Source organism: Grampus griseus (assembly GCF_964374135.1).
Source record: "Grampus griseus genome assembly, chromosome: 19".
Taxonomy (NCBI): Eukaryota; Metazoa; Chordata; class Mammalia; order Artiodactyla; family Delphinidae; genus Grampus; species Grampus griseus.
The window spans coordinates 52,716,676-52,741,406 of NC_139013.1; the positions used below are offsets into that span (position 1 = coordinate 52,716,676).

General features: G+C 45.7%; 1 protein-coding gene across 1 annotated transcript in view; it reads left to right on the forward strand.

Moving 5' to 3' along the window:
* Positions 1-2,430: 2,430 nt before the first annotated feature.
* The window catches only part of CDH13 (cadherin 13), a 1,031,132-nt gene continuing 1,008,831 nt past the window's right edge, over positions 2,431-24,731 (forward strand). The window contains exon 1 of the mRNA XM_082677069.1: positions 2,431-2,583. Coding sequence (XP_082533195.1) covers positions 2,539-2,583 — 45 coding nt within the window. The 5' untranslated portion in view covers positions 2,431-2,538. The remainder of the gene's footprint in view (positions 2,584-24,731) is intronic.

Sequence of the window (24,731 nt, forward strand, 5' to 3'; positions counted from 1 at the left end):
CTGCTGCAACTGCATAGTCATCCACCTCACCCTCTGCCAGTCTTGTTTTCCTCCCTCTTGCAGTGGTTGTGGTGAGAACACTCCCCAGTAAGCCCCCTGCACAAATTTCCATCTCAGCACCTATTCCAGGGAAACCAATCTGTCTCACATTGGTGATTAAACGCTCCACCTGTCACTTTTGCTCCCAGCTCATTTGCTAGAACTAGTCACATGGCCCCACGGTAAGCCCAAGGGGACCAGCAAGTGCAACCCTGCAAAAAATGGGGAAAACTGGACCTATTTGGTGAATGGCAGTAAGGGAGATGGGATGGGAAGACCACAGAAATAGCTGCCAGAACTGTAAAATCAATAATACTGCTTTGCACCTTAGACAAGGCAGCCTTGGACACACCCTACCCTTAGGAGTGCTTCTCTGCCCAGGTGGAAAAGTGGCTGGAACATCATCTTACTGCCCTCTTCACCCCTTATCGTGGTTGATCATCTCCCAAGATGTCCTCTGTTCTCTCTCTGTCTCCACGTCTGCTAAATCCATGGGCTTAGCTCAGTTGACCTCTGATTGACAAGATGGCTGCTACCCTGGAATGGAGAAAAATTAGGATATTTCAGGATGCCTTGATCTGAAGTCTCTTTGACTTCAAAGTACCTTGTTTTACTCTTAATGGTGGGTAATGTGGGTATGGATCTCCACACACATGGGTTCCAAGCTGGGACAGTCAGATCATCTGTCAAACGCTGCCTGCACTTCTCAGAGACTCAGAGGTGGATGCCTACCTAGGCAAGAGAACAGTGGAAAGCTGAAGAGACTGGAAGCAGCAGCAGCATCCACCTTTCCTGGGCTGTTTGGCCAACATTGCCATCTGTTGGGCTAGTGCTGGCTAATGCAGCCAGGTGGTCAGATGGCATTGCATCTTCATCAGATGCAATGACCGAACTGCTGACAATGAAGGAATTTTAAAAAGTGCATTAGTTTACATTAAATGAGTGGTTATTCTGTCACCTAATCCTCACCACAAACTTGTGAGTTCAGTACATTTTATATTTTCATTTAACCAGTGATCAAACAGAGGCACAGGGAGTGAGAAACTTACTAGTCAGTAGCAGAGCTGGGGGTTAAGCTTAGGCAATGTGGCTCCAGATTTTTTGCCCCACCCCACCCTCTGCTACTTCTTGATTAAGTGTAGACATCTGTTTAACACACACTAATGATTGTCTCCATGTTTCAGGCCCTGTGCCAGATGCTGGGAATACAGCCCAACCCACTGGATCTCGGCATGGTCCATTGCACAGTGTCCTGCTATATTAGATGTCACATCATACATTTAGTCCAGTATTTACTGCTGAGGAAATTATGTCAGAAGATATTTGTATACTTGTATCTACAAGAACTATGTAATTTAAATGTTTCTCTTATTGCTTTGGCTACCAGGAAGCTCAGATCCACGTCAGAGGAAATATGTTAGTGTTTGGGTTTAGTATTTCAGTTTTCTGAATTTTTCCTCCTGTCCCAGATTTTTTATTTTTCTTGCATAAATTCTATTGAAAAATTGTCCTTTATTATAAAACACCTTAAATTTTTTCAGAAGGAGGCTGCATGGAAATGAGAAAGTAAGGTCTTTACTGCATATTCTTAAACTTCTACTGGGAAAGTTAGACCTAGATAGCCCTCCTACCCTCATTCCCATAGCACCCCACTTATAAAATCCCTTGAACAGTGGTTACTACTGTTCCCAATCCCTGGAGATAGCTAGAAGCTTCTAAAAGAACACATCCAGAGAGAGAGAAAAAAAAGTTTCCTCAAATCATGGCCTCAACTTTGGTGCCAGATGCACATTTCTGGAGTAGGCGGCCAGTCAGACTCTCACCTGAGCAGTTAATAAAATCTATTGCCCCTTGATGGATTTTTTTCTGCAAGCTAGAATTGATCTGTTGTCTTTGTGATTTGTGAGATGGCAGGGAAACACCAAACACCATCATGATTTGGGCCACACTGAAAAAAAAAATAAGAAAGAAAAAGAAAAAAAAAATCCACCGCCAAGTCTTTCCTGGCGTAGAAAGAGCTGGAACGGCTGGGGTCATTTTATTTGATTTATTGGAAATAAAGTGGATCTTATTAACATTTTAATAAAGAGAATCTTTTGCACTGGGCTGGAAGTGGCCGCCAGTACCCGGTGGAATACCATTCTTTGGGAAAGTGGCATCAGCTGGCGTTGCCCAGCGTGATTTGTGGGGCTGGGCCCCAACAGTCCAAAAAAGCGAACGGGCCGCCTCCTCCGAGGGGCTCGCTCTGCGCGAGGTGCTCGCCCCGTATCTGCCATGCAGAAACGAGGGAGCTTTATGAAGGAATCCGTCTTGTAAAGCCATTGGTCCTGGTCATCAGCCTCTACCCAATGCTTTCGTGATGCTGCCGCTGATCTATTTGGGAAGTTGGCTGGCTGGCGAGGCAGAGCCTCTCCTCAAAGCCTGGCTCCCACGGAAAATATGCTCAGTGCAGCCGCGTGCATGAATGAAAACGCCGCCAGGCGCTTCTAGTTGGGCAAAATGCAGCCGACAACTCCGCTCGTCCTGTGCGTTCTCCTGTCCCAGGTAGGGAAGAGAGGCTGCTGGGCGCACCCTGCGCCCCGTTTCTGCCTTCCGATTGCCAGGCGCGGGCTGGGCGAGGGGGTTTTCGGGGGGTCGGGGGACTCCGGGCGCGGCGGCGAAGACAGCTCGGGGCTCAGAAGGGAGGTCATTCCCAGCCCCTGAGATCCTGGGGGGCAAGGGGGTGGGCCTGGTTTCCCACTCTGGGTTGTGTTTGTATACGTTCGGGAGATGTGGAGAGAGCTCCGAGTCCTTTTTTTTTTTTTTTTTTTTTGCAAGCAGGGGCGACATTCTCGCCTACATCAAGTGGGGTAACTTTGATTAGCCTCCTCCGGAGGCTCGCGCATCGGAGACTCAGCTGGAAGCGACTCCAAGGAGTCGTGGTTTCCCCCAACCCAGCGCCGATCGGGGAAGCGCAGCTCGGGTCCGGATTGCGGGCTGCCGAGCTGGAGAGGCCGGCCTGGCATCGCCGACTTCCCGGGGCGCCCGGGTCCCCTCGCCCAGCCCGGCGGCGCGCTGGAAGGCGCCTCGGGCCAGCCGAACGCCGCAGCCCGGCTGCCGCTGTCGCTCAAAGGCGCCGGCCGCGCCCGCATCGGGGTCCCTTCCCTCCCTGACCTCGGGCCCGGAAGGGCCTGAGCGCGTCCCCTCGCCCAGGCCCCAGGCCCACCCGCCCCCGGCCCCCGCCCCCGCCCCCGCGCCCCCTTTGTCTGGCCCACTGGAGCTCCGGCCCTGAGCCCTTAATGCCGCTTCTGCTGTGTTCCTGGGCGGACGCAGAGCGCGGAGAAAAGTTCAAGCCTTGCCCACCAGGCTGCAGCTGCCTGTTAACCCTCAGAGCGCTGAGGCGAGAGGGAAGGGCCGGCGACCCTGGAGAGGGGGCGATGGAGACATGGTCCGTAAGCAACCATCTCTGCATCTCGGAGATCTTAGGAAGTTTGTGGGCAGGAAAGCAGTACTCTCAGGAGGCCAGACTGGAGGTGCCGGCCGGCGGCAGTCTCAGCCCTGCTCGGGGGCCTGTTTTCCGAGAGCCCTGTTATCCAGTCCCCCCTGGCCTTCCCGGCAGCCTATGGGACTTGGCATGAGCTAGCAGGCTACAAGTGGGTGGGTGAGATCAAGGCAGGGCCAGGCAGAGAGGAGGGAAGGAGACAGGGAGTGCCTTGGGGTGCTGGAAATGGGTGTTGAGTTCCTGGCCAGGACTCCTGGATGCCAGGGGAAGAGGCACATGTGTGAGTGTGTGAGTGGGGTGAGAGGGAGGGTGAGGCAGCTAGAGTCCCAGGCAGGGGCTGGCTGGGATGCAGAGATGCAATGCAGCCTTCTAAGGGGAGACCACTGATGCATCAATGTTGGGGTTAGACTTTGGAAATGGGTCAGTGTCCCAGGAAGCAGTAACCATGGTAATGACTCAAAGTTGGGTGTGAGGGTGGGTGATAGTGCTTGGGGGCAGAGTAGGGTGCCTGGCTGCTGAGCCCCTTCCCAACTCATGCCTTCTTTCTTCCCTGGATACACAGCCCCCATTCATCACTGCCCAGTCATACTCTTCTTCTACTAGGGCTTTGGGCTGGTTCTCTTGGGGTCCCTGTAGCTTTAAGTTCTGCCACAAATCCTATGCCTGTCTGTGAGCCAGTTTTCTAGACTTTGTGAACTCTATCCCTGAGGTAGTGTGTGTGTGTATGTGTGTGTATGTGTATATATATATCTATATATCTATATATAGATATATAGATCCCAATTTAGCAGGGTGGTTCAGAGCATGCCTCTGATTCAGACAGATCCTCTCTGCCATATGCTAGTGGTACCACCTGGGCAACTTGCTTAACCTCTCTGAGCTTCCAGATTCTCTGTGGTGAAGTAATTTTATCACCTTCTTAGGATTGCTAGGCAGATTGGATTGCATTCAACAGCATGTCCTAGGTAATGCATTTAGCACAAGGCCTAGCACTCTGGGAGCTTGAGGTGTCTGGGAGCACTTACCACTGCATTACCCAGGACTGTACAGTCCTTTTTCCATGGGCATGTTTTGACCTCAGTGTGGATTCCAGCGTTTGGCCGAAGTTTTGTCTTCCTTCGAGCAAATCAGACCACATGACAGCACCCAGCAATTCCTATGCACTAGGGGCTTACATAATGCCTTTTGCAAAGCAATTGGTGTGTCTCCTCTTCCAGGGCCTGACTGACACAGGTGGCTTCTGAAGGCTGTCAGCTCTCTCAGTTTCTTTGGGATAGGGGAGCAGAGGTTTTACGAAGAATTTAATTGCCCGCCCTAAGAGGCTTATTTCTCTCTTAGATTGTAATTCATAATCAGAGCAAATGTCCACATTAGGACAGCAATTGATATCCTGCTAGCAATAGCACCTTGCAGGGAAATCATTTGGGTGCAAATCAGTTGACTGGCAAGAGGTTCAAGCGCAGAGCTCTGTGTGCCATAGCAAAAGGAGGGGAGAGTCTTGGAGCCTTTGAGTCAACGAGCAAAAACAAAACTTTCCTGAGGCAGAGGGAAAACAGAGGAAAGGGGAAAAACAATGTAATAAAGCAAATTAGTCACTCGGCCTTAGTGGTGTTCAGGCAAGTCTGTGTGTGTTTTTCTACCACAGTTGTAATACTCCGGGTCTGGCTTTGGAAGCCATCAATCTCTAAGTTGATTGGCTAGGTTGCTGTTTTAGGCATTTTGGAAGGGGGAAGAGGAACTCTAAGCAACAATGGCTGGAAGCTGGCAAAGCTGAGTGGTCACCTCTCTTCTCCCCTGGGGCATTTTGGGTAAGGCCTTTCCAGAAGTGGCCTCTGGAATTTGGCTATGATAAATAATGAATGTGAAACAAATCAGGAGAGGACATGAGCTAGAAATTCCACTGTAAATATGATTCCCCCACCCCCAGCCCAATTAGGGTATCACATCTAGGCAAAAGTTCTAACAACCAATGAGTAATCCCCTAAGAATTAGGATTTTAGGGAGTGGTTCAGGTTTGGAGAGCAGTCACTTGGGAGTGACTAAAAATGTTTCCACGGAATTCTGAGATGTTGATTTAAAATGGGGAGGTTTTTATTGGAGTCAGAATCTTGATTTTCAGGATTTTAAATGAGAATCAGTGTCTTCTAGTGCCCCTGCAACTTCATATATTGTATTTTAAGGGCAGTGTTTATTTGCAGAACCCTTTTGATGGGGAGGAAAGACTGTGAGAATTGCAGAGGGCATCTCTTGCTCTGAGATGGGTTCAATATGTGACAGCCTATAAGATTTCAAAAGCACTGGGGAAACAGAGATGTAAGTGGTGAAAGGAATTGCAAAGTGGTAGCGTTCATACGTCTGAACAACTTTTTTAGCAAGTCCTCAAGGAGATTTAATAAACTGTAAGGCTGAATATGTGATCTGGAATCTATGTAATACCACAGTCTATACTAAAAGTCCCAACAGTCATCTTAGCTAATATCTCCTGCTCTGCCTCCGTCCCTTCTTTTCTGTCTTTAGCCTTTGGGCTTTCCATTAAATAAAATCTATGTTTTTTCTAGAAATATCCTCTATGTGTTACAGTGCCATTGCCCAACAAACCAATGTCCACAATAACTGCATTATCTAAAAGTACCAGCATTTGGATGTTTATGTTGAGTCTCAATCTGAAGTTCCCTGTTGAGGTAAAAATACAGCTGGGTTCTTGAAAATATCTTTCTTTCTTTCTTTACCTCCTTCCAAAAAGATAGTTGCTTGGGGAGTCCAGTTCATTTCTATCTGGTGGAAGCTAAGGAAAAGGCCAGACTATGGATTCAATTCACATCTGAATGACAGTAGCCAACAGTATTACATATTTGTCTGTGTGTTCATCTCTGTGTGTTTTGATCTTGTTTTAATATCTGTTGAAAATTTTCTCCAGAAGAGGGCTCCATCCACAGCATTACAAAATTCTAAATCTACAGCTCATATTTTAAAGAACTTCAGTGTAGAAGCTCCATTCTCCTTATTTTCAGTTATTTTCTACAAGCTCCCCTAAAGAGAAGTCCTGTCATTTCGCACTGAGTATCTTTCCTCCTTTTTTTCCCTATTGTAGTTGCTTCTGTTCTATTTTATTCTTCAACTATGTATCCCCTCTGAGTATTAGAGCAGGGAACATTTCAAAGGTAGACAATGCAGTATGATATGTGAGGAAGTTCTTTCCTGGCATTTGACTTCGGTTGGACCTGGTTTTACTCTTTAGGCAGCCAAACAGCAGGCACAGTTCTGCCTGTGAAAGGAGATAATCTTCCCCATTAGGTCACTACCCAGAAAAGCGAATCATTAGCCAGATGCCCTCACCCTGCAACACCAGTTGAAAAGGAGAGGGAAATATCAGTCTGTCATCCAATTACAATAATCAGTTGGATAGAATCAATCGAGTGACCACTGGTTTGGCATCGTTTCCACTTAGCTGTGGGCAAGGTACCCACACGCCTGGGAGAATCTGACCCTCCTGAAGGATGCTGCCCATACAATTCCCAGCAGCTTATCTCCTCTGCAGCCACCTGGGGACCCCAGGCCTGGCTCCCTCTATCTGAACAGACTATATAAATGATGACTGGCTGGACTGTAGGACCCCCTGCACCTTCACCAGATATGAAGTAGTGGCTTTATTCTAGAGTTAGGGTGGAAAGTGATTTCTTTCTCTATTGAGAGAAGCTTCTGAGGGTAGGCTAGGGAGGAGAAGAAATGACATTTCAAACTTGAAATGCAGTCTGAGCCAAGGCTCATGGAGATGAATGGGTCACCCTTTGGCACAGCAGGTTGAACCTCGAGATATCTACTTGGTGGTGCTGAAGCCCATTCATCCCAATTCTGCAACTCTAGATTCCAGGGAGAAGTTGCAAAGTAGAAGCCACAGGCCAAATGTAGCTCATGGATGTCTCTTGTTTGGCCCAAATGTTTTGAAAAGTAGGATATTGTACATTAAAAAACAAAACAAAACAGGTTTCTTGCCTTTCTTAAAACGTCAGAAGGTCAGGCAGCCCTAGAGCCACATTCCTACAAGGCCACTCTTCCCTGGAGCTGAGTCACTACTGCCCCCTTTAGGACATGCCTCTGTAGTTTGCCACAATCCCCTCCACTCTCTGCTGTCCACCCAGCCCATTGTACTCATTTATTTTACCTACTTGCCCTTGTAGGCATTTCCATTGGGAACTTCTGGTTTTGCAAATTTTGAGCCTTGATCAAGTTGATGTAGTCAGTTTTTCAGTGATAGGCTATTTGAAAAGGAAGGGACTAGCCCCTTTTTGATTGCTCTGATTGAACTACATGGATGTGAACTTTGGAAGAACGTGACCAAGGGGACTGCACCTCCTCCCTGAGAACATTATTACCATCAATGCCATTGGGTGACTAGGGCTACCCAGAGCAACACAACACCCAGGTCATTGTTTCATGTGGAACAGTTACACCCAGAGAAGTGACACACTGCAGTTTTGAGTCAGTCTGAGTGCTGGTACCAGAGTGTTGGTACACTTTAAACATTGTTATGCGTCAGCAGCCAAGGGGCTCTGGGACCACTGGATAATATGTAGGCTCTAGTGCACTGTACGAAGTATTACAGCAAGGGCATCCCTGCGCTTGGAGTACAGTGACACCCTGAGCACTGCCATTCCAGCAGTGTTGCTCACCCACAGTATGTGTATCATCAGAACGTCACAGCACCTTACTGTCCTTAGTCCTGCAGGGGACTCTGGGAGAACTGAGCTAACACTCAGAGCATTTATAACTTCAGGGTAATGTCAGCTTTGTAGCTTTGTTGTCTAGAGTGCTTTTATACGCAGGACGTTGTCACCTCTAGTGCCAACTGCAGTTTGTGTGATGTTTTTGTAACTGTTTTTAGCAGATAACACCCACCACAGTCTACACGCAGTGCTAATGCTACAATTAATGTCCTCTGGCTCCATAAATACTAGACTAATCCGTCCACTCATCCCATACCAGCAGGTAAGCCTCAGATAACTATTGTTTTCAGTAGCTACAGACCCCAAAGATCAGTGTAAATATAACTACATACAATCACCAAAAAAAGTGATTGTTTTTCTTCTGTCAGTTGCCAGCAGAAGTCAAATTCCTGAAAATTAGCCTTAGCAATAGGCACGTTTTAACATGTCATGTCTCATTTCAAAGGCCCCAGTGAGTGTCACCCAATCTGCTACAGAAGCACAAAGCCCCTGTGTCTCCCAGCTGAGCGCAGGCTGGGCTGGGGTGGAGGGCAGCAGCTGCTCAGTCGAGAGCATCCCTGCCACATGCCTGGGCAGGACCAGGAAGTGAGCTCAGCCTCTGGAGGAGCCTGGGGACCCTGCAAGGAACGTGGCAGCCTCATTCCTGCCTTATGCGGCCTCTAGGCCAAATCTCTTTCCTCCAGGGTGGCAGGGAACTGCTTTTCCATGAGCTGCAGGAGATGGTGACTGCAAATGCCTGAAGCTCAAGCTATTGGGATAATCTCCCTGTCAAACAATGTGGGGTCTGCGGGGAGTTGCTGGACCCTGCCAGCAGAACCCATGGCTGACTCAGGCCACACAGACCCCGCCTTCAACTGCTGTAAGCTGTGGGGCATCCGGGATCATCTAACTCAGGGGTTGCAAACTATGGCCTGTAGGCCAATTCCTGCCTGCAGCCTGTTTTTATAAATAGTTTTATTGGAACATAGCCATGCCCATTCATTTATATAATTGTCTGTGGCTGTGCTTGTGCTATAACAACAGAGTTGATACCATATGGCCCACAAAGACTAAAATATTTACTATTTGGGCCTTTACAGAAAAATTTGCTGACTCCTGCTCTGGCTCAAAATTACAGCCAGAGAGACTGCAGAGAGCCTTGTCAAAGTGCAGAGAGACATTAGGGGTTTGTATTAGGAATTGTCCCTTCTATGCCCCAAGCACTCAAGCAACTTGACTTCAGGGAGATTCACCTGGGACCAAATGGATTCAGTAAATTCCTGTTATATCCATGTGGGACCTACTGTGTGCTCAAGGTACAGCTGCTAGTAAGGCTGATTCAGTCTCTGTTCTCTTGGGGCTCAGACCCCAAGAGATTCCCCTGGCAGGAGAGATCAATGTCAATTAATAAATAATTCAAAACAGAGACAACTGCTAGATGGAAGGAAATACAGTTGTGTGAGATCATGTCATTCTATATGTTTTGCTTGTCTGTGCCTTTTCTTTCTCCTCTACTAAAATATACCTCCGTTACAGCACGTGTTGTTGTCTGATTGAATCAGTTTTGTAGTCCCTGGGTTTAGAACACAGCCTGGCATGTAGTAGGCCCTCAGTAAACATGAATGAATGAATGGATGAATGAATGAATGAATATAAGAAAGGCATCAGATCCAGATGAAGGGTCTGGGAGGCTTCCCTGATAGCCTGCTGCTTGGGCCACAGTCTGGAGGAGCAGTGAGGCCTATGGACAAAGGAACACTAGGGTGTGGTGATGGGGGGAGCATTCCAGGCAGAAGGCCCGGCCTGGGGGAAGCCTGTGCGGGAGGAAACAGCACACAACCCAGAGAGTGGTGTGAGGAGCAGCCGGGGCTGCCAGAGCCGCTGGCACCATGTCAGCCTCTCAAGGATTTTGGTGTTTGTCCTGGAGCAGTGGGCAGTTATTGAAAGCAACACGGGGAGCGTATACTGTGACAAGGCCAGATTTCTATTTTGAAAAGGTAATTTGGCTGCAGTGTAGTTAGTGGATGGAGCTGGATATGAATGGAAGGGAGAAGCCAGTCTAGGCTTGAGATCATAGGAAGAGCAGGGACTCTTGTCGCTCTAGACTAGGGAGTGACAGTGCAGATGAGAGAAGTAGACACACCCTACTCAGAGCATCCAAGAGACATTTAGGGGAGAATTTGGCAGGGCTGGGTTTGAGATGGCAGAACCAGGGCTAGGGAGGTGTTAAGATGCAAGCTTGAGTTCTGGCTCTTCCAATTGGCGGAAAGCTGAAGCCACTTGCCCAAACAAGGAACCAGGTGTTTGACATCATAAACAGGGCCTGAGGGCTATTCCCATGGGGGTGTTAGCCAGGCTGCAGCAATGCTCCTCACGAGGCATCCAGGGCCCCAGTTATGCTAATGTCTGCAGACCAATCCATGCTTGCATCTGGGATGGACACCGTGGGGCCTGGCAATACCCTTGACTAGAGTGACTGATGTGTAGCCTTTATAATGAACCAATCTCTGAGGCTTTTCATGCAAAAGATATTTGAGAGAAACATTGCTAAGCCCTTTAATTGTTTCTTGAACATTCAATCAGCAGCACTAGAAATATTTCTTACATGAAGCAAATAATGATCTACTATTTTCAGCAGTCACTTTGCAAATGCTAACAAACCTTCATTTCAGCATCCTAGATATAACCTTGGTGATGTTTATGTTTCTAGGTATAGTAATCTTCTTCAGCTGGGTGCCAGGCCGTGGTATGCTGCTAAATGTTGAACAACTGCTTTCTCTCTCTAAAAAAAAAAAGCAGCACAGGTATGTTATCCTCAGAAGGTGAGGGATGTACAGTTGTCCACTTGCTAAGTATTTACTGAAGCATTTGGGGAGTTCATAGGTAAACAAGATGGACATGGACATGGAAACTGTTCTCATGGTCTTGTGGTCTACTGAGGGCAGCCAGTAAGGAACAAGAAAGTAAATAGCTGCAATATACACATGTGGTAATTATTACAATAGGAAACAATAGGGGCTAAGATAGTATTGAAGGGGTGAGGCTGCTGTGCTCTCTCTCCTTTCCTTCCATCTTTCCTCCTACCCTCCCTCTGTTCCTCCCATATTTTCTTCTTTCTTCCCACAATTTTTGATACCTAGCAAGTGCCAAGCATTCTGCTAATTTGGGGATCCGGAGATGAGTACAGCACAGTCCTGGTCCTCAATAGGGGAAGTGCTGGAGGTGAATCAGGGCCTCTGGTCTCCTGGGACCCAGAGGAGCTAGGGTCTTAGGTTATGAGGATCAAGGAGACTTCTGAGACTTTGAGAAGTGAATTTGAATTCTGACCCAGCCTTCTGCATGCTGTGTGACCTCTGATAAGTTACCTTTTTCCCCTCTTCTTCTGTTTCCTCCTGTGTCTAAACAAAAGGAGAGGCTACACCTCTCTACACCTGCCTAGCAGGTGAGTATTCAATAAGTGTATGCTTATGGCTTCATCACGTGATTGCCAATGCTAGGAGCTTAAAGAATACTGGTTACATTAACTTTTATACTCCATGCTGCAAAGCAGTTTATGGCTTGAAGGAACCATGGGGCCCTGGACTTGCGCATCTGACTTAGAAGGGAAAAATACTTGTGTCCTTAAAATTGTACGGACATTAAAAAAATAAAGTTTGCTCCCCAGAGAAGGATTTGCCAATTCTCATATTGGTAGCTCCCTAGTGATCATTCTCCTGGAGATTTTATGCTTCATAAAATTTTTTGATCTGTTGGGATCGTATCTTCTAGATGTATCTTCCCAGCAGCTGTTCCCAGGAGGCTTTATCAGGGCAGTATGTACGTGGGTATGCTTGCCAACACCATGAGCACTTATGATTATTATTATTATTTAAAATAAATCAAAATTACTGTAGTAAACTTATTGTATAATTTACTGCTAAGTGCCAGTTGCATATATTATCTCAAGTTCTCATTGCAACCCTCAGGGACAACTATTCTTTTTTTTTTTTTTAACATCTTTATTGGAGTATAATTGCTTTACAATGGTGTGTTAGTTTCTGCTTTATAACAAAGTGAATCAGTTATACATATACGTATGTTCCCATATCTCTTCCCTCTTGCGTCTCCCTCCCTCCCACCCTCCCTATCCCAGCCCTCTAGGTGGTCACAAAGCACCGAGCTGATCTCCCTGTGCTATGCGGCTGCTTCCCACTAGCTATCTATTTTACGTTTGGTAGTGTATATATGAGGGACAACTATTCTTGTCTCCATTTTTATCTATGATGAAAAGAAGTTCAGAGCGGTTGAGTCATCTGCCTAAGGCTACACAGCCACTAAGAACTGGGATCAGGGTTTGAACCCATGCATTTCTGATTTCTGGGCATGTGAGTTTTCCTCCATATTTCCCTGGTATATAAAAAATTGCTTCCTTGTCCCCTCAAATGATGTAAGAATTCTCTTCCTTGACTATTTTGTTCTCTGGCTCTCTTGGAGTCAAAATAGCTGCCTGCAATGACCTCATTTTTGAATTCCTGGTCTCTAAAAGTAGGCGTGGGACCTAGACCTCCTCTCTGGGTTACTGGTCACAACCTTCAGAACTGGGTTAGCTCAGGGTTATTTTGTATTCTTTATTGCTGAGTCCTTGTGTTTGACCAGGGACAAACAAGCTACCCACACCACATGGTCCCCCCAGCAAGAACAGTCATCCCAGTGAGAACAGCCACACAGAGGCCAGGACCCAGCTTGGGTGTGGCTCCTCTGCAGCTTCCAACATGCAGGTAAATTCTCTGGCAGTTTCCTGCCTGCTGCTGAGCCCTGAAGCTGGATGGCATCCCTCCCTGGGAATGCCAAGGAACTCCATTGTCCAAGCCAGTGTCTTCTGAGTGCCACTGTCTACAATACTGTTTTCCCCAATCTATAGGAAAATGAGAAATACACAGCCTGTATCTATATCCAGACACTCAGATCTACAGTGAGTTGCAATTGGACTGAATCTACCCTGAAGTTTAGCTGTGTTTTACTAGATGAGGTTTCTTTTTTTCCTTTTAATTCAATTTAAGGACCTTTAGTCAGGGTAGCCACTAATTCAGTGAACATTTGTTGCGTGCCTGTTATGTGCCTGGCACCGTTTCATGTCCTGGAGGTAGAGCAGGGAGCATTCACAGAGCCCCTCTGCTGGCAGATACACACACTCCCCCTTTGCCCCAGTCCTCACCACCCACACAGTGACCTTGCCTTTCTGCCTCTCTCAGGATGTATCTGTGCCTCAATCTATTCACTCCACATTTGATTAAGTCATTCATTTCACAAATATTTACCGACCAATGACCATATCTCAAGGAGGGTGCTTGACACTGGGTGAGCAGCAGTGATTAAGAAAGACAAGATTGCCTGCCCTCATGGAGTCTATGTTCTCATAAGGGAGAAAGAGAGTAAACAACAAAAATAAGTAAATATGATAATTTTGGAAAATGATAGTGCTCTGAAAAAAATTTTAAATGGGATAGGCAGTTGTTCTGAGCTTATCCACTACTCTCTTTGGGGATGGAATGTTCATTGTTTTGATGCAATGACCGTTCTACTTTTTAGGGTTAAAATGTCCTAGAATTTGTGAAATGAAGTTGATTAATACATAGAGGACATTTTTGTCCTTAGTGTTAAAGTGTTATTGGCAAACCTTTGTCCATTCTCTATTTTTTGTTTTTCTTAAAATTTTGCTTTTGGGAATCCAAAACTATGGCAACCAATGACTTAAACCACAGGTAGGTAATCTTTTTCTGTAAAGGGCTATCGAGTAAATATATGGTCTCTGTTGCAACTACTCAATGCTATCAATGTAGCATAAAAGTAACAACAGACAATATGTAAACAAATGGGCAGGGCTGTGTTCCAATAAAACTTTATTTACAAAAATAGGCAGAGCTGGATTTGGCCCTCAGGCTGTAGTTTGCTGATCCCTCATCTAAACCATTAGCCACCTCACTAGTTGGTCAAGTTGGAATAGGGCAGAGGCCAGGGATAGAGTCCAGAACTTTTTCTTTGTTCTCTTGTCTTCATGACAACTGTGGTACTTCTTTTTTTTTTTGGCGGTATGTGGGCCTCTCACTGTTGCGGCCTCTCCCGTTGCGGAGCACAGGCTCCGGACGCGCAGGCTCAGCGGCCATGGCTCACGGGCCCAGCCACTCCGCGGCACGTGGGATCTTCCCAGACCGGGGCACGAACCCATGTCCCCTGCATTGGCAGGCGGACTCTCAACCACTGCGCCACCAGGAAAGCCCTGTGGTACTTCTTTAGGACCACATATCACTGGGATTCTACGTTAACTTAGATCCAGGTAAAGATGCTGGTAGTCAACTATGGAATGTAATTCTTAGGCCAGCTCTAAAAGATATAATAATTTAGCTTTTATATTAATTATCTGGACTACAATTCTTAAGGCTTTCTCACCACCCAAAGGTATATTGGTGTTAAACCCTGTATCTTGGATTGAGTTCTCCCCAACGGTGATGGAGGCACAGGCTTGTACGCAGGGAGCTGATGTGAGAGATGATTCCAGTTCACAGACATGAGGACTGTAAAACAAGAGAGAAGGAAAGCCAATAAAAAGTGTATCTTTGAGCTGGTTATTGTCATGGGCAACAGAAGCTCACTGCTGCTGGGGGCCCTTGGAAGAACTGTGTAAAACTCGCTTCAAAATGGTCCCTCTGCAGGATAGGAGGCTGGAGTATATACATCTACCTATGCCCATCTTCCATTGGTCAAGGGTGGCCTGTGGTGCCAGTGATTCCCTGCTGAGCCTTTGTGACCCCGGCGGCAACCATGGTTTTAGAAAAGTTCTGAGCAGAAAAATGAAGAGGCATGACAGGTGCTTGGATGGGCAGTGTACGCCCTGAGTAGAACATGAGTATATAAGGGATTCCAGTTGCCACCATTATGTGTTACTGGAAACTTCCTCAGTAGAGTTAATGATAAAGGAAACAGTTGTGGTGGTTGTTTTTATAAACCCTCCAAATTCAGTTTAGCACCCACCTGCAAATATGCTCTTTCCCACTAGATGGTACCAGTATGCCAAAGCCCTGGAATGCTACCTTAGGGCCTCATTTTTGAGGAATACTTTCCCTCTACTTCTGAACAATTTAGGAATAAACGAGTTGAGATTGGAGGAACAGACTATGGGTATTTTGGGAACAGAAGATGGAAGAAAAGTGGAGGTTGTCTAAATAATTACCCTCATTCATTCGTTCGTCGACACATCTTACTGACAACCTTCTAAGTGCTCACTCTCTTCTTGGCACTGGGAATACAGAAGTGAACAGTGTACACAAAGTCCCTGCCACAGTGAGCTTCCATACCGGTTGTATGAATGAATGGGCAGATACGATGTCTATCAGGTGGTGCTGTGTGCTCTAGAGAATGACAAAGCAGGCAAAGGGACGGATGGGGGCAGGGAAGAGCACAGCCCTTCTCATATCTTCCTGTCCTCTCTGCTGGTAGGGTGAGAGGTTATTTCCATCTATTTCCTAAACCCAGTTCTGCCACTCACCAACCTCTTATGAGTATGTTTATGTGGTTCATTTTCAAAATGAGACTGTGAACTTGTGGAGGGCAGAAGTGGTGCTTCGCAAACGGGCGTTGACCAGCTGGAACCTACTTCAGCCTAACGCCCAACTCCACCAACTGCTTGTCGGCTGATTTCATTTATCTGGAATCATTGTGAATTATTGTTGTCGACACATAATAGAGTCACGTTTTACTCAAGGGTTAGATTATAAAGTCAAGGTTTCAGGCAAACATAGAGTCGTCATTAACCTTGAGATCTCTAAGTTGCTCATTAAATTGCAGTGTGTTTGGTTCTGTGTATGCAACCTTGTACTGTAATCAATATGTAACAATGTATAATGCATGCAGTGATGTACAGTGCATAATAAAGAATATATGCAGGATATAATTTTATAGCATTTAATTGCAGTATTTAAATTGTTCTTTTTCCTTCTATTTTTGGTGGAAGAGCTAGATTTCCATTAGTTGAATGTGTATATGATAAGACTTTGTGTTAATTTAAACTGGCTTCCTAATCATGTAATCCCCACCAGTCTGTGCATGGGGGAGGGCAAGAGCTATGTTCTTTGTGCTCTATTCATCTTTGGGTTCCCACCACCAGTCGCATGCTTTGGGGCAGAGGAACAGCAGACTAGTAATATTAGTAGTAGTGGCTGTAATGGAGGCTGACATCTTAGTGCTTACTATGAGCTGGGCCCTGTGTGAGTATTTTAGTTATATTAGTTAGTATATTCAATCCTCCTAATGACTCTGTGGTGTATCTAGTATGATTTTCATTCCATTTTACAGATGGAGAAATTCCAGGAGAACTTGATAAAGGTCACGCAGTGTTTTAGCTCTGGGGCTGAGATTCAAACTTGGGCAGTCCCAGACACAAAAGGCCACATGTTGTATGACTCCATGAAATGGAGAGAACTGCCCAGAATAGGTAGATCCATATAGACTAGAAGTAGATTAGTGGTTGCCTAGGGCTGGCTGGGGGAAGTGACTATTAATGGGTATGGGGTTTCTTTGGGGGGTGATGGAAATGTTCTGGAACTAGATAGTGGTGATGGTTGCACAACTCTGTGAGTGCACTAAAGACCACAGAATTGCATATTTTAACAGGGTAAACTTTATAGTATGTGTATTATGTCTCAATAAAGCTGTCGTTAAGCGGGAAAACAAGCAGACCTCGGGCAGTCCAACCTCTGGGTTCCTGCAAGTGCCGCCCCTGAGCACACACAACCTATCCCACAGGCACTCACCACTTGCTAATGGCATCCTGCTTATTTTACTTATGCTAACTTGACTATTCCTTAAAAGAGCCCTATTGTCTGCCCCATTTCAGAGATCAGAAAACTGAGGCAGAAGGATACTGAGAAACTTGGGGCTGGCAAGCGATCCAGGGGGCCCAAATCATCCTTTGACTGCAACACTGGTTTTCACACGTTTTACTAATTGAAAGCAATAGTGATTCAGGGTTGCAGGTAGCTTTAGCCCATTAGAAATAAAGCAATGGTTCCTTGCTTTTGTTTTGCTGATTTCCAAAGTAGATTAAGATCCATCTTTGTCTCATTGGTTAGTATGCCCATCTGGCCCACTTGTCTCTGGTGTAGGGTCCTGAGAGTAAGACCCAGAAACTATAGGAGAAGGAGGTGTGTTAGAGTGGCTGACTTTAAAAAGTAATAAGCGTACGTGGCTCAGGAAGAGAGAGGGAGAGAAGAGAGGGAGGGGAAAAGAGGGAAAAGTGGGAGAGAGGGAGAGGGAGAGAGGTAGGGAGAGGAGAGAAAGTGGGAGAAGGAGTGAAAGAGGGTGAGGGAAAGAACTGAACTGACATGCTGTCGTACTCCAGTTGATACCCAGTTGCTGAAAGGATTTACCCAAATTAACAATGTTTGGCACCTCTTGGCTGGTTCAGTTAAAGATTTCCAGCGCTGGTAAAGAGAAGGCAATCTGAGGTCTAAGGCACTCATCATAGTCTAAATCAACGACCTGCTCTCCATCCCAAGCACACTCCCCCATCAGCACCTGCCACCTATCCAAGACCTTCTTTGATTCCCAGGCTCCCTAAACATGTATGTTACTCCTCTCTGCCCTTAACCTTGGGTTGCTGATTTGTAATTCTCTTTCATGTTTAATATTCAGAGTGACAAAGCCCTTAGTCATGCACAGTTCAACAGGAGAGGGCAGCAGGGCTCGCCCCCGACCAGCCCAGGATGCCTGTTTGTGGTCCTGGGAAACGAGGATTTATAACGGCACAGCTAAGAGACTGTAAATACCTTCCTGGGTCTCCAGTCTAGAGGAAAAGCCACAGTTTGGACTGGAATAGGAGCTGGGGATTGAAAGGGCTTTGGCTGAGACCTGGTCACCCACACAGCCGGCTCCCAGGTGACAGGGATTCTACTGGGCTCCCTGTGATTCTTGAAGCCTTCCCCAGTGACAAGAGGGCATCATACAAAGCCACATGAGTGTCTGATTCAGCCCTCCCTCATCATTTCTCCAGTGCACTGTTTTGCAAAGTGTATTGTGAAGAGGTACTTGTTCCATGGGTGGTTAATAAGGGTTCTGGAAAACGTAGGTTTGCATGTGCTAATATTTGGGAAACTCTGAAGTTGCCCAGAGAAGTGAACCAGATTTTGTTTTGTTTTTCATGACTGAACATTCTTGAGACTTTAACATGCATTTGAGTTTCAAAGAGATGCTCCCCAAGGCTGCATTACCAACGCTCTCCCCAAACTCCCAGGGGTAAGGATATTCCTACATAGAGGACGTCATGAGATAGGGATTCACAGGACTTGGGTGGGAAAACAAGCTGTGTGGACTCTGGGGTCACAGAACTTGAGGCTTGACCTATAGGACCAGCAGTGTCAGCAACACCTGGGAGCTTTCAGAAATGCAAATTCTCTACCCAGGACCTACTGAGTCAGAGCTTCTGGGGCTGGACCTAGCAATCTGTGTCTTCACATGCCTGCCCCCCAGGGGATTTCGATGCTCTCTGAGGTTTGCAAAGCTGCTGGTCCAGTGGGCTAGTGGGGAGAGAACTACCTGGTGTTCTTCTGGGTGAAGGAGGGAGACACAAAGCCAAGCCAGGAAAGTGGCTTCCCCAAAGAAAGCAGAGATTACAAAATGAAGATCACCAAGACACAGCAGTAGGAGCTAAAAGCTCTGCTTGGTCCCATTATGGCCCTGGGTATCTACTTCCGTGAGGCCCTGAGCTGTGTTTGCAGGATGCCTTTGGGTCTATCCACACAGGCAGACCAGAAGAGTAGGGTGAGGACAGAGAGACAGTCTGTGTAGGGGAGGCAAAACCTTACCTCTACCCATGTTAGGTTTTTAGCTGGGACTCTTTAAGAAAAAGACAGATTAACAAGAGAAAAAACAACAATTTGTTAACACATATAACTCATGTATGCATGGGAGATACCCAGGGGAAAATGAGTAACTGTCAGAGGTGGCTTGGAACTCCAGTTTAAATACTGTCTTAAACTAAAGAGAAAGAACGGTATGTGGGAGGCTAGTTATGGGGAGGTACCCAAGAAAAGCAGGGTAAACAAGAGTAAGATAGGTTATGCAGATTTAAGTCTGCCTCCTCCATTGATAAGGATCCAAAGATGTCTCCGGTGATTAACTTCTGTCCTTCGAGGTAGAGAGGGGAAGAAGGACTCCTTTGTAAAGTTGTGTCCTGCTTTAAGGCAAATAGCTGGACGGCAGTAAGCTTTTCTTGTAGCCACTTCTTCTCAGTTGCCTTTAGCTCACAATAATCCGTATGCCAAACTGGTATATTTTGGGGTCGTATATTCTGCTACCCTTCATTTGATTTGGCAGACACCTCCTTTGATTTTATATGTATGTGTCTAATGTGTGTATGTGTATCTATATGTATACATATATATGTATATATATCTACACACAGACATATATAACACAATACATAATACATATATACATGTATATACAGATGTATATACATTCATAGCACATATACACAGAATGTATATATGCATATATAACATAAGTATACATATACACATGTACACACATGTACATGATGTATATATATCTCCACATAAATACATATAAATTTAAATATATTACATAAATATATATATTACACCTATTAAACACTAGTTGCTATTGGTACCTACTAAATTCTAGGCCCTCTAAGGTGAACCAGACAGACACAGATGCTGCAGATGCTAATCTTGAGGAGATTCGAGACATGAGGGAAGAATAATAAAAAGACAATGACACTTGTGGGTCTATGAGAAGAGCTCAAGGCCAGCTAGGTCTACAGCCATTGGGTTTTGAAACCCACCCAGAATAATTCTTTGTGTGCCCTTGTGAATCTTTGCTGATGCTTCTGATACCTGCCCATGATTCTTACTTGAGAAGTTCAGTCTACACCAGTGGTTCTCAGCCAGGGGCAGTTGTGCCCACCAAAGAACACGTGGTGATGTCTGGAGACATGTTTGGTTGTTACAACTGATGGAGAGGATACTATTGGCATCTAGTGGATAGAAGGCAGGGATGTTGTTCAGTATTGTGCAGTGCACAGGACAGCCTTCTACCGTAAAGAATTACTCTGACACAACTGTCAGTAGCGTGAGGTGAGAAAACCTGGTTTAAATGCAGAGCTTTATACTCCCCCAGCACACACAGGAATTTTTATCTCTACCCCATCTCATTATTACTAGAAAGTCAGAATCGAAACTTGGGTCTGTGAAAAAATAACTGGAAGCAAGCCCCAAACGTGTATAATTTTTCAAAAGGTAAAACCATGACTTTCAGGTAAATATGACCATTAATTCATTAGTTTATGAGGAAACCAGTCAGATCTGATGATAGTTTCAAAGGGTGTTTAATAAGCTAGGGTATTTATGAGCAATTTAACAAAGAAATATTAGGAAGAGATGTTCGGTTAGAAAAAGAACTAGTTAATGTGCCACATGCCTAAATTGTTGGGATTATCTGTTATGTTAGACAGAAATTATTTGCATCTCCACTTGGACAAAATCGACAAGTAACTGGCGACTTCTCTAAGTCTAGAGGCCTCAATCAAGAGCAAGCAGTGAGATGAGCTAAGAACGTGCTCCTAGACATCTTCCCATGGCCTTTGTCCCTGAATGATATTCAAAGGGTTGCCATCAATCATTTTGGTCTAGTTTACAAGCTTTGGATAATTTTTTTCTGATGCCTCAAGCACATGACATTTAATTTACTAGTAAAGAAATGGTCTGTGAAACGTGGGGCAAAGAAATGGAAGTTGGTTGAGGGCTAGAAAGTGGTGGGAGGAAAGGTTATAGAAGGTCAAAGTGACAGTATTGCGTAGATGCCATCCATTACCTGCCTTTGATGAAGGGTGCTCTGTGCTAGATGCTTTTTTTCAACCCTCTTAGGTAGGTCTTACTATCGTCCCCATCAACATATGAGGAAAGCGAGTCAGAGGGAGAGTCAGGAGTGTCAGTAGTGGACATGGACAGAGTAAGAAGAAAATGGTACGTGATCCAGACCATAACAGGAGAAATAGAATTTAGCCAGAGAAGGAAGGGAGGGTGTTATGAGCTGGAGGGAAGCCTAGTCCCAATTTGAGGTAGAAATACTCATAGCATGTTCAGAGGGCAGTGAGGAGGCTATTCTGGGTGACAGTGAATATGTGAAATTAGATCAGTGCTACAGGAATGACAGCTATTAGTAGTACCAGTGTTATTTTAGCCAAAGAATCCTACTGTCATTATAGGGCAGTGCTTGGCAGTACACTATGTGGGTTAAGAGCTCAGGCCCTGGGGGAAGGTGGAATTACAGTTTGAATCCCAGCTCTGTCACTGCAGGGCTGTGTGGCCATGGACAAGTTGCTTAACCTCTCTGTGCCTCAATTGCCAGATCTATGAAATGAGGGCAGTGATATCTACCTGATATGACTGGGATGGGAATTTAAGACAAACCTGTAAAATCTTGGTCTAACAAGCAGTGAGACTTTGTAAAATGGAAGTTGGTTCTTGGAGGAGATGAATGGATAGGATTTAGCATAGTTGTTAGTCATTTGCCTGTAAGTGTCACAGTCTCAGGCTGAGTTCCCTCAAAAGCAGATTCTGGGGCTTCCCTGGTGGTGCAGTGGTTAAGAATCCCCCTGCCAATTCAGGGGACACAGGTTCCATCCCTGGTCCAGGAAGATCCCACATGCCACGGAGCAGCTAAGCCTGTGCGCCGCAACTACTGAGCCTGCACTCTAGAGCCTGTGAGCACAACTACTGAGCCTGCGTGCCGCAACTACGGAAGCCCGTGCGCCTAGAGCCCGTGCTCCACAACGAGGGAAGCCATGGCAATGAGAAGCCCATGCACCACAATGAAGAGTAGCCTCCACTCACCGCAACTAGAGAAAAGCCCACACGTAGCAACGAAGACCCAATGCAGCCCAAAATAAGTAAATTTTTTTAAAAAAGCAGGGCTTCCCTGGTGGCGCAGTGGTTGAGAGTCCGCCTGCCGATGCAGGGGACATGGGTTCCTGCCCCGGTCCGGGAAGATCCCACATGCCGCGGAGTGGCTGGGCCCGTGAGCCATGGCCGCTGAGCCTGCGCGTCCGGAGCCTGTGCTCCGCAACGGGAGAGGCCACAACAGTGAGAGGCCCACATATTGCAAAAAAAAACAAAAAACAAAAGCAGATTCTGAGAGGAGAATGTGAGTGTAGTTAATTTCATTTGGAAGGTGAGCCAGCGAAAACTCTAGCGGGGTGGGGAAACAAAGCAAGGAAGGGAGGGCTGCCACATAAAGGGTCTTTTATTCAGCCAGTTGCTACTGCAGGTACCTGGGGACCTTTGGGAGCCAGTGTGGAATACCTCAGAGTTATCCCACCTGAGGGGCATGGGAGCTCCAGACTTTATGCCACAAATTTGGGTGGACATTGTTTTGGAACTGCCCCAGGTGCCATTGATTTTGAGCACTCTCAGACTGCTGAGTATGGACTCTGGTCCCAGAGAAAGTCCTTGATAAAGAGGTGTAGATTCTTGCAATGGAAGTTGGGTCCACTAACGAAAGGCCAGAAGGGGATATGGGCTTGGCAGTGGGAAGCCATCAGCATCTGCAGTAGTCAGTATCACAAGGCCTAAAAGCAGTAAAGCCATTTGGGCCAGTAATCCACATCTGAGAAGTTAAAGAAACAGAGCTAAATACGGAAAAAAATGTACAGAAATATTTCTCTGCATTATATGTGATAGCACAAATTGCAAATAGTAACAATAGCCAACATTTATTGAGTGTTTGCCATGTGCTTGGCTCTCCTAAGTGCTTGACAAATAAGCTAAATTTCTAGCAGATGGAAACTCGTTAAATGACTCAATGGGCATTAAAGAGGAAGGTTATGAAGACAATGATGACCTGAAAAAATCATGTAAGCGAGAAATGAATACTGAATAGGAGAATATGTGTGGAGTAGGATTCTTACTAAGCAAAAAAAGTCTCTGTGTATGAAAAAGGGGGGATGGAGTCTGAAAGGATGTTTTTCAAAATGCTAACTGCAGTTTTGTTCATGTGATGGGTTTCTGAGTGATTTTTTTCTCCTCTAGTTTACAAATCTCCGTTGATATGTATATATTACATTTATAATGAAAAATATAATAAACTTGAAAAGTGAAAGAAGAAAAAATGGAAGAAAAATAAGTCGTGGAGATTCAGTGGTGGTTTTGAAGAAGGGAATAACATAATGGCAAATAATATTTCAGAAAAATTAACCTGGGAGTGGTGTGAAAGATGGATTGGGTCCAGAAAAACCCAAGGCAAGAAATCCAGCTTGTGAGCTAATAAAGGTCAAAAGAAGTGTGGAAAAGGAAGGACTGGTTTTAGAGGCTTGGTGGTGAATGGGCTGATGGGAAAGAAAGAAAAAAAAATGCCAGAAATGATCTCAAGACTTTAAGGTTGATTGAGTGAGAGAAAATTAGCAATGAGACAATAAATATGTGTTGAGCACCTCTTTGAGCCAGGTTTCCTTGCATCTGCTGTCTGAGTTAAACCTAACAACAGTCCTATAAGTTAAGTTCTTAATATTTCTGTTTTATAAGTGAGGTAATAGAAGATCAGAGAAGTAAAATGACTTGTCCAAGTTTACGGTGAATCTGAGCTCAGATAATTGTTAAATGAACCGGATAGATGGATGGATGGATGGATGGATGGATGGATGGGTGGATGGATGGATGGATGGATGGATGGATGGATGGATGGATGGATGGGTGGGTGGATGGATGGATGGATGCATGGATGGATGGATGGATGGATGGATGGGTGGATGGATGGATGGATGGATGGATGGATGGATGGATGGATGGGTGCGTGGATGGGTGGATGGATGGATTGGTAACCATGTAAGGGGGAAGAAATATAGGGTACTATGGTGTCAAAGCAGGAAAGAGGGAATTTCAAGGAGGAACTTGCAGATATCTTAGAAGGTAAAGAAAGAAGGGCTGGGGAAATTGCTAGATTCTGCAGGAAGAAGGAGTGGCCACTGGTTCTCTGCTTTGAAAAGGCCACTGCAGTCAAGTAACGGGAAGTCAGCTTAGCTGCATGGGGGGCCAGGAAGTTGTGGGGGACCCTATGAAATGACTGGTCAGACCACATACAAGCTTAAAAACAGGCACACGTCTAAGGAGTAGATGCAACATTAGAAAGGAGGAGGGACGTAAGCGAGCAAAGGGAAGGAGAGGGCAAGTGAAGGAGAAAAGGAAAAAGGAAAAGCAGTTACTGGTTAAGAATGAGGGCACCAGACCGCCTGGGCTTGACTCTCAGCTCCCACTGCCCTGTGACCTTGAGCAAGTCCCATACATAACTCCCTTTGTCCCAGTTTCCTTATCTGTCAAACGGGGAGAATAGTGATAACTCCATCCCATGGGCTTCTTAGGAGGATGAACTGAATCACGTAACATGCTTAGCACAGTGCCTGGTACAATATAAATCCAAACTGGGCAGGGGTCTTGGTGTCTTTTTTTTTTTTTTTCCAGCCA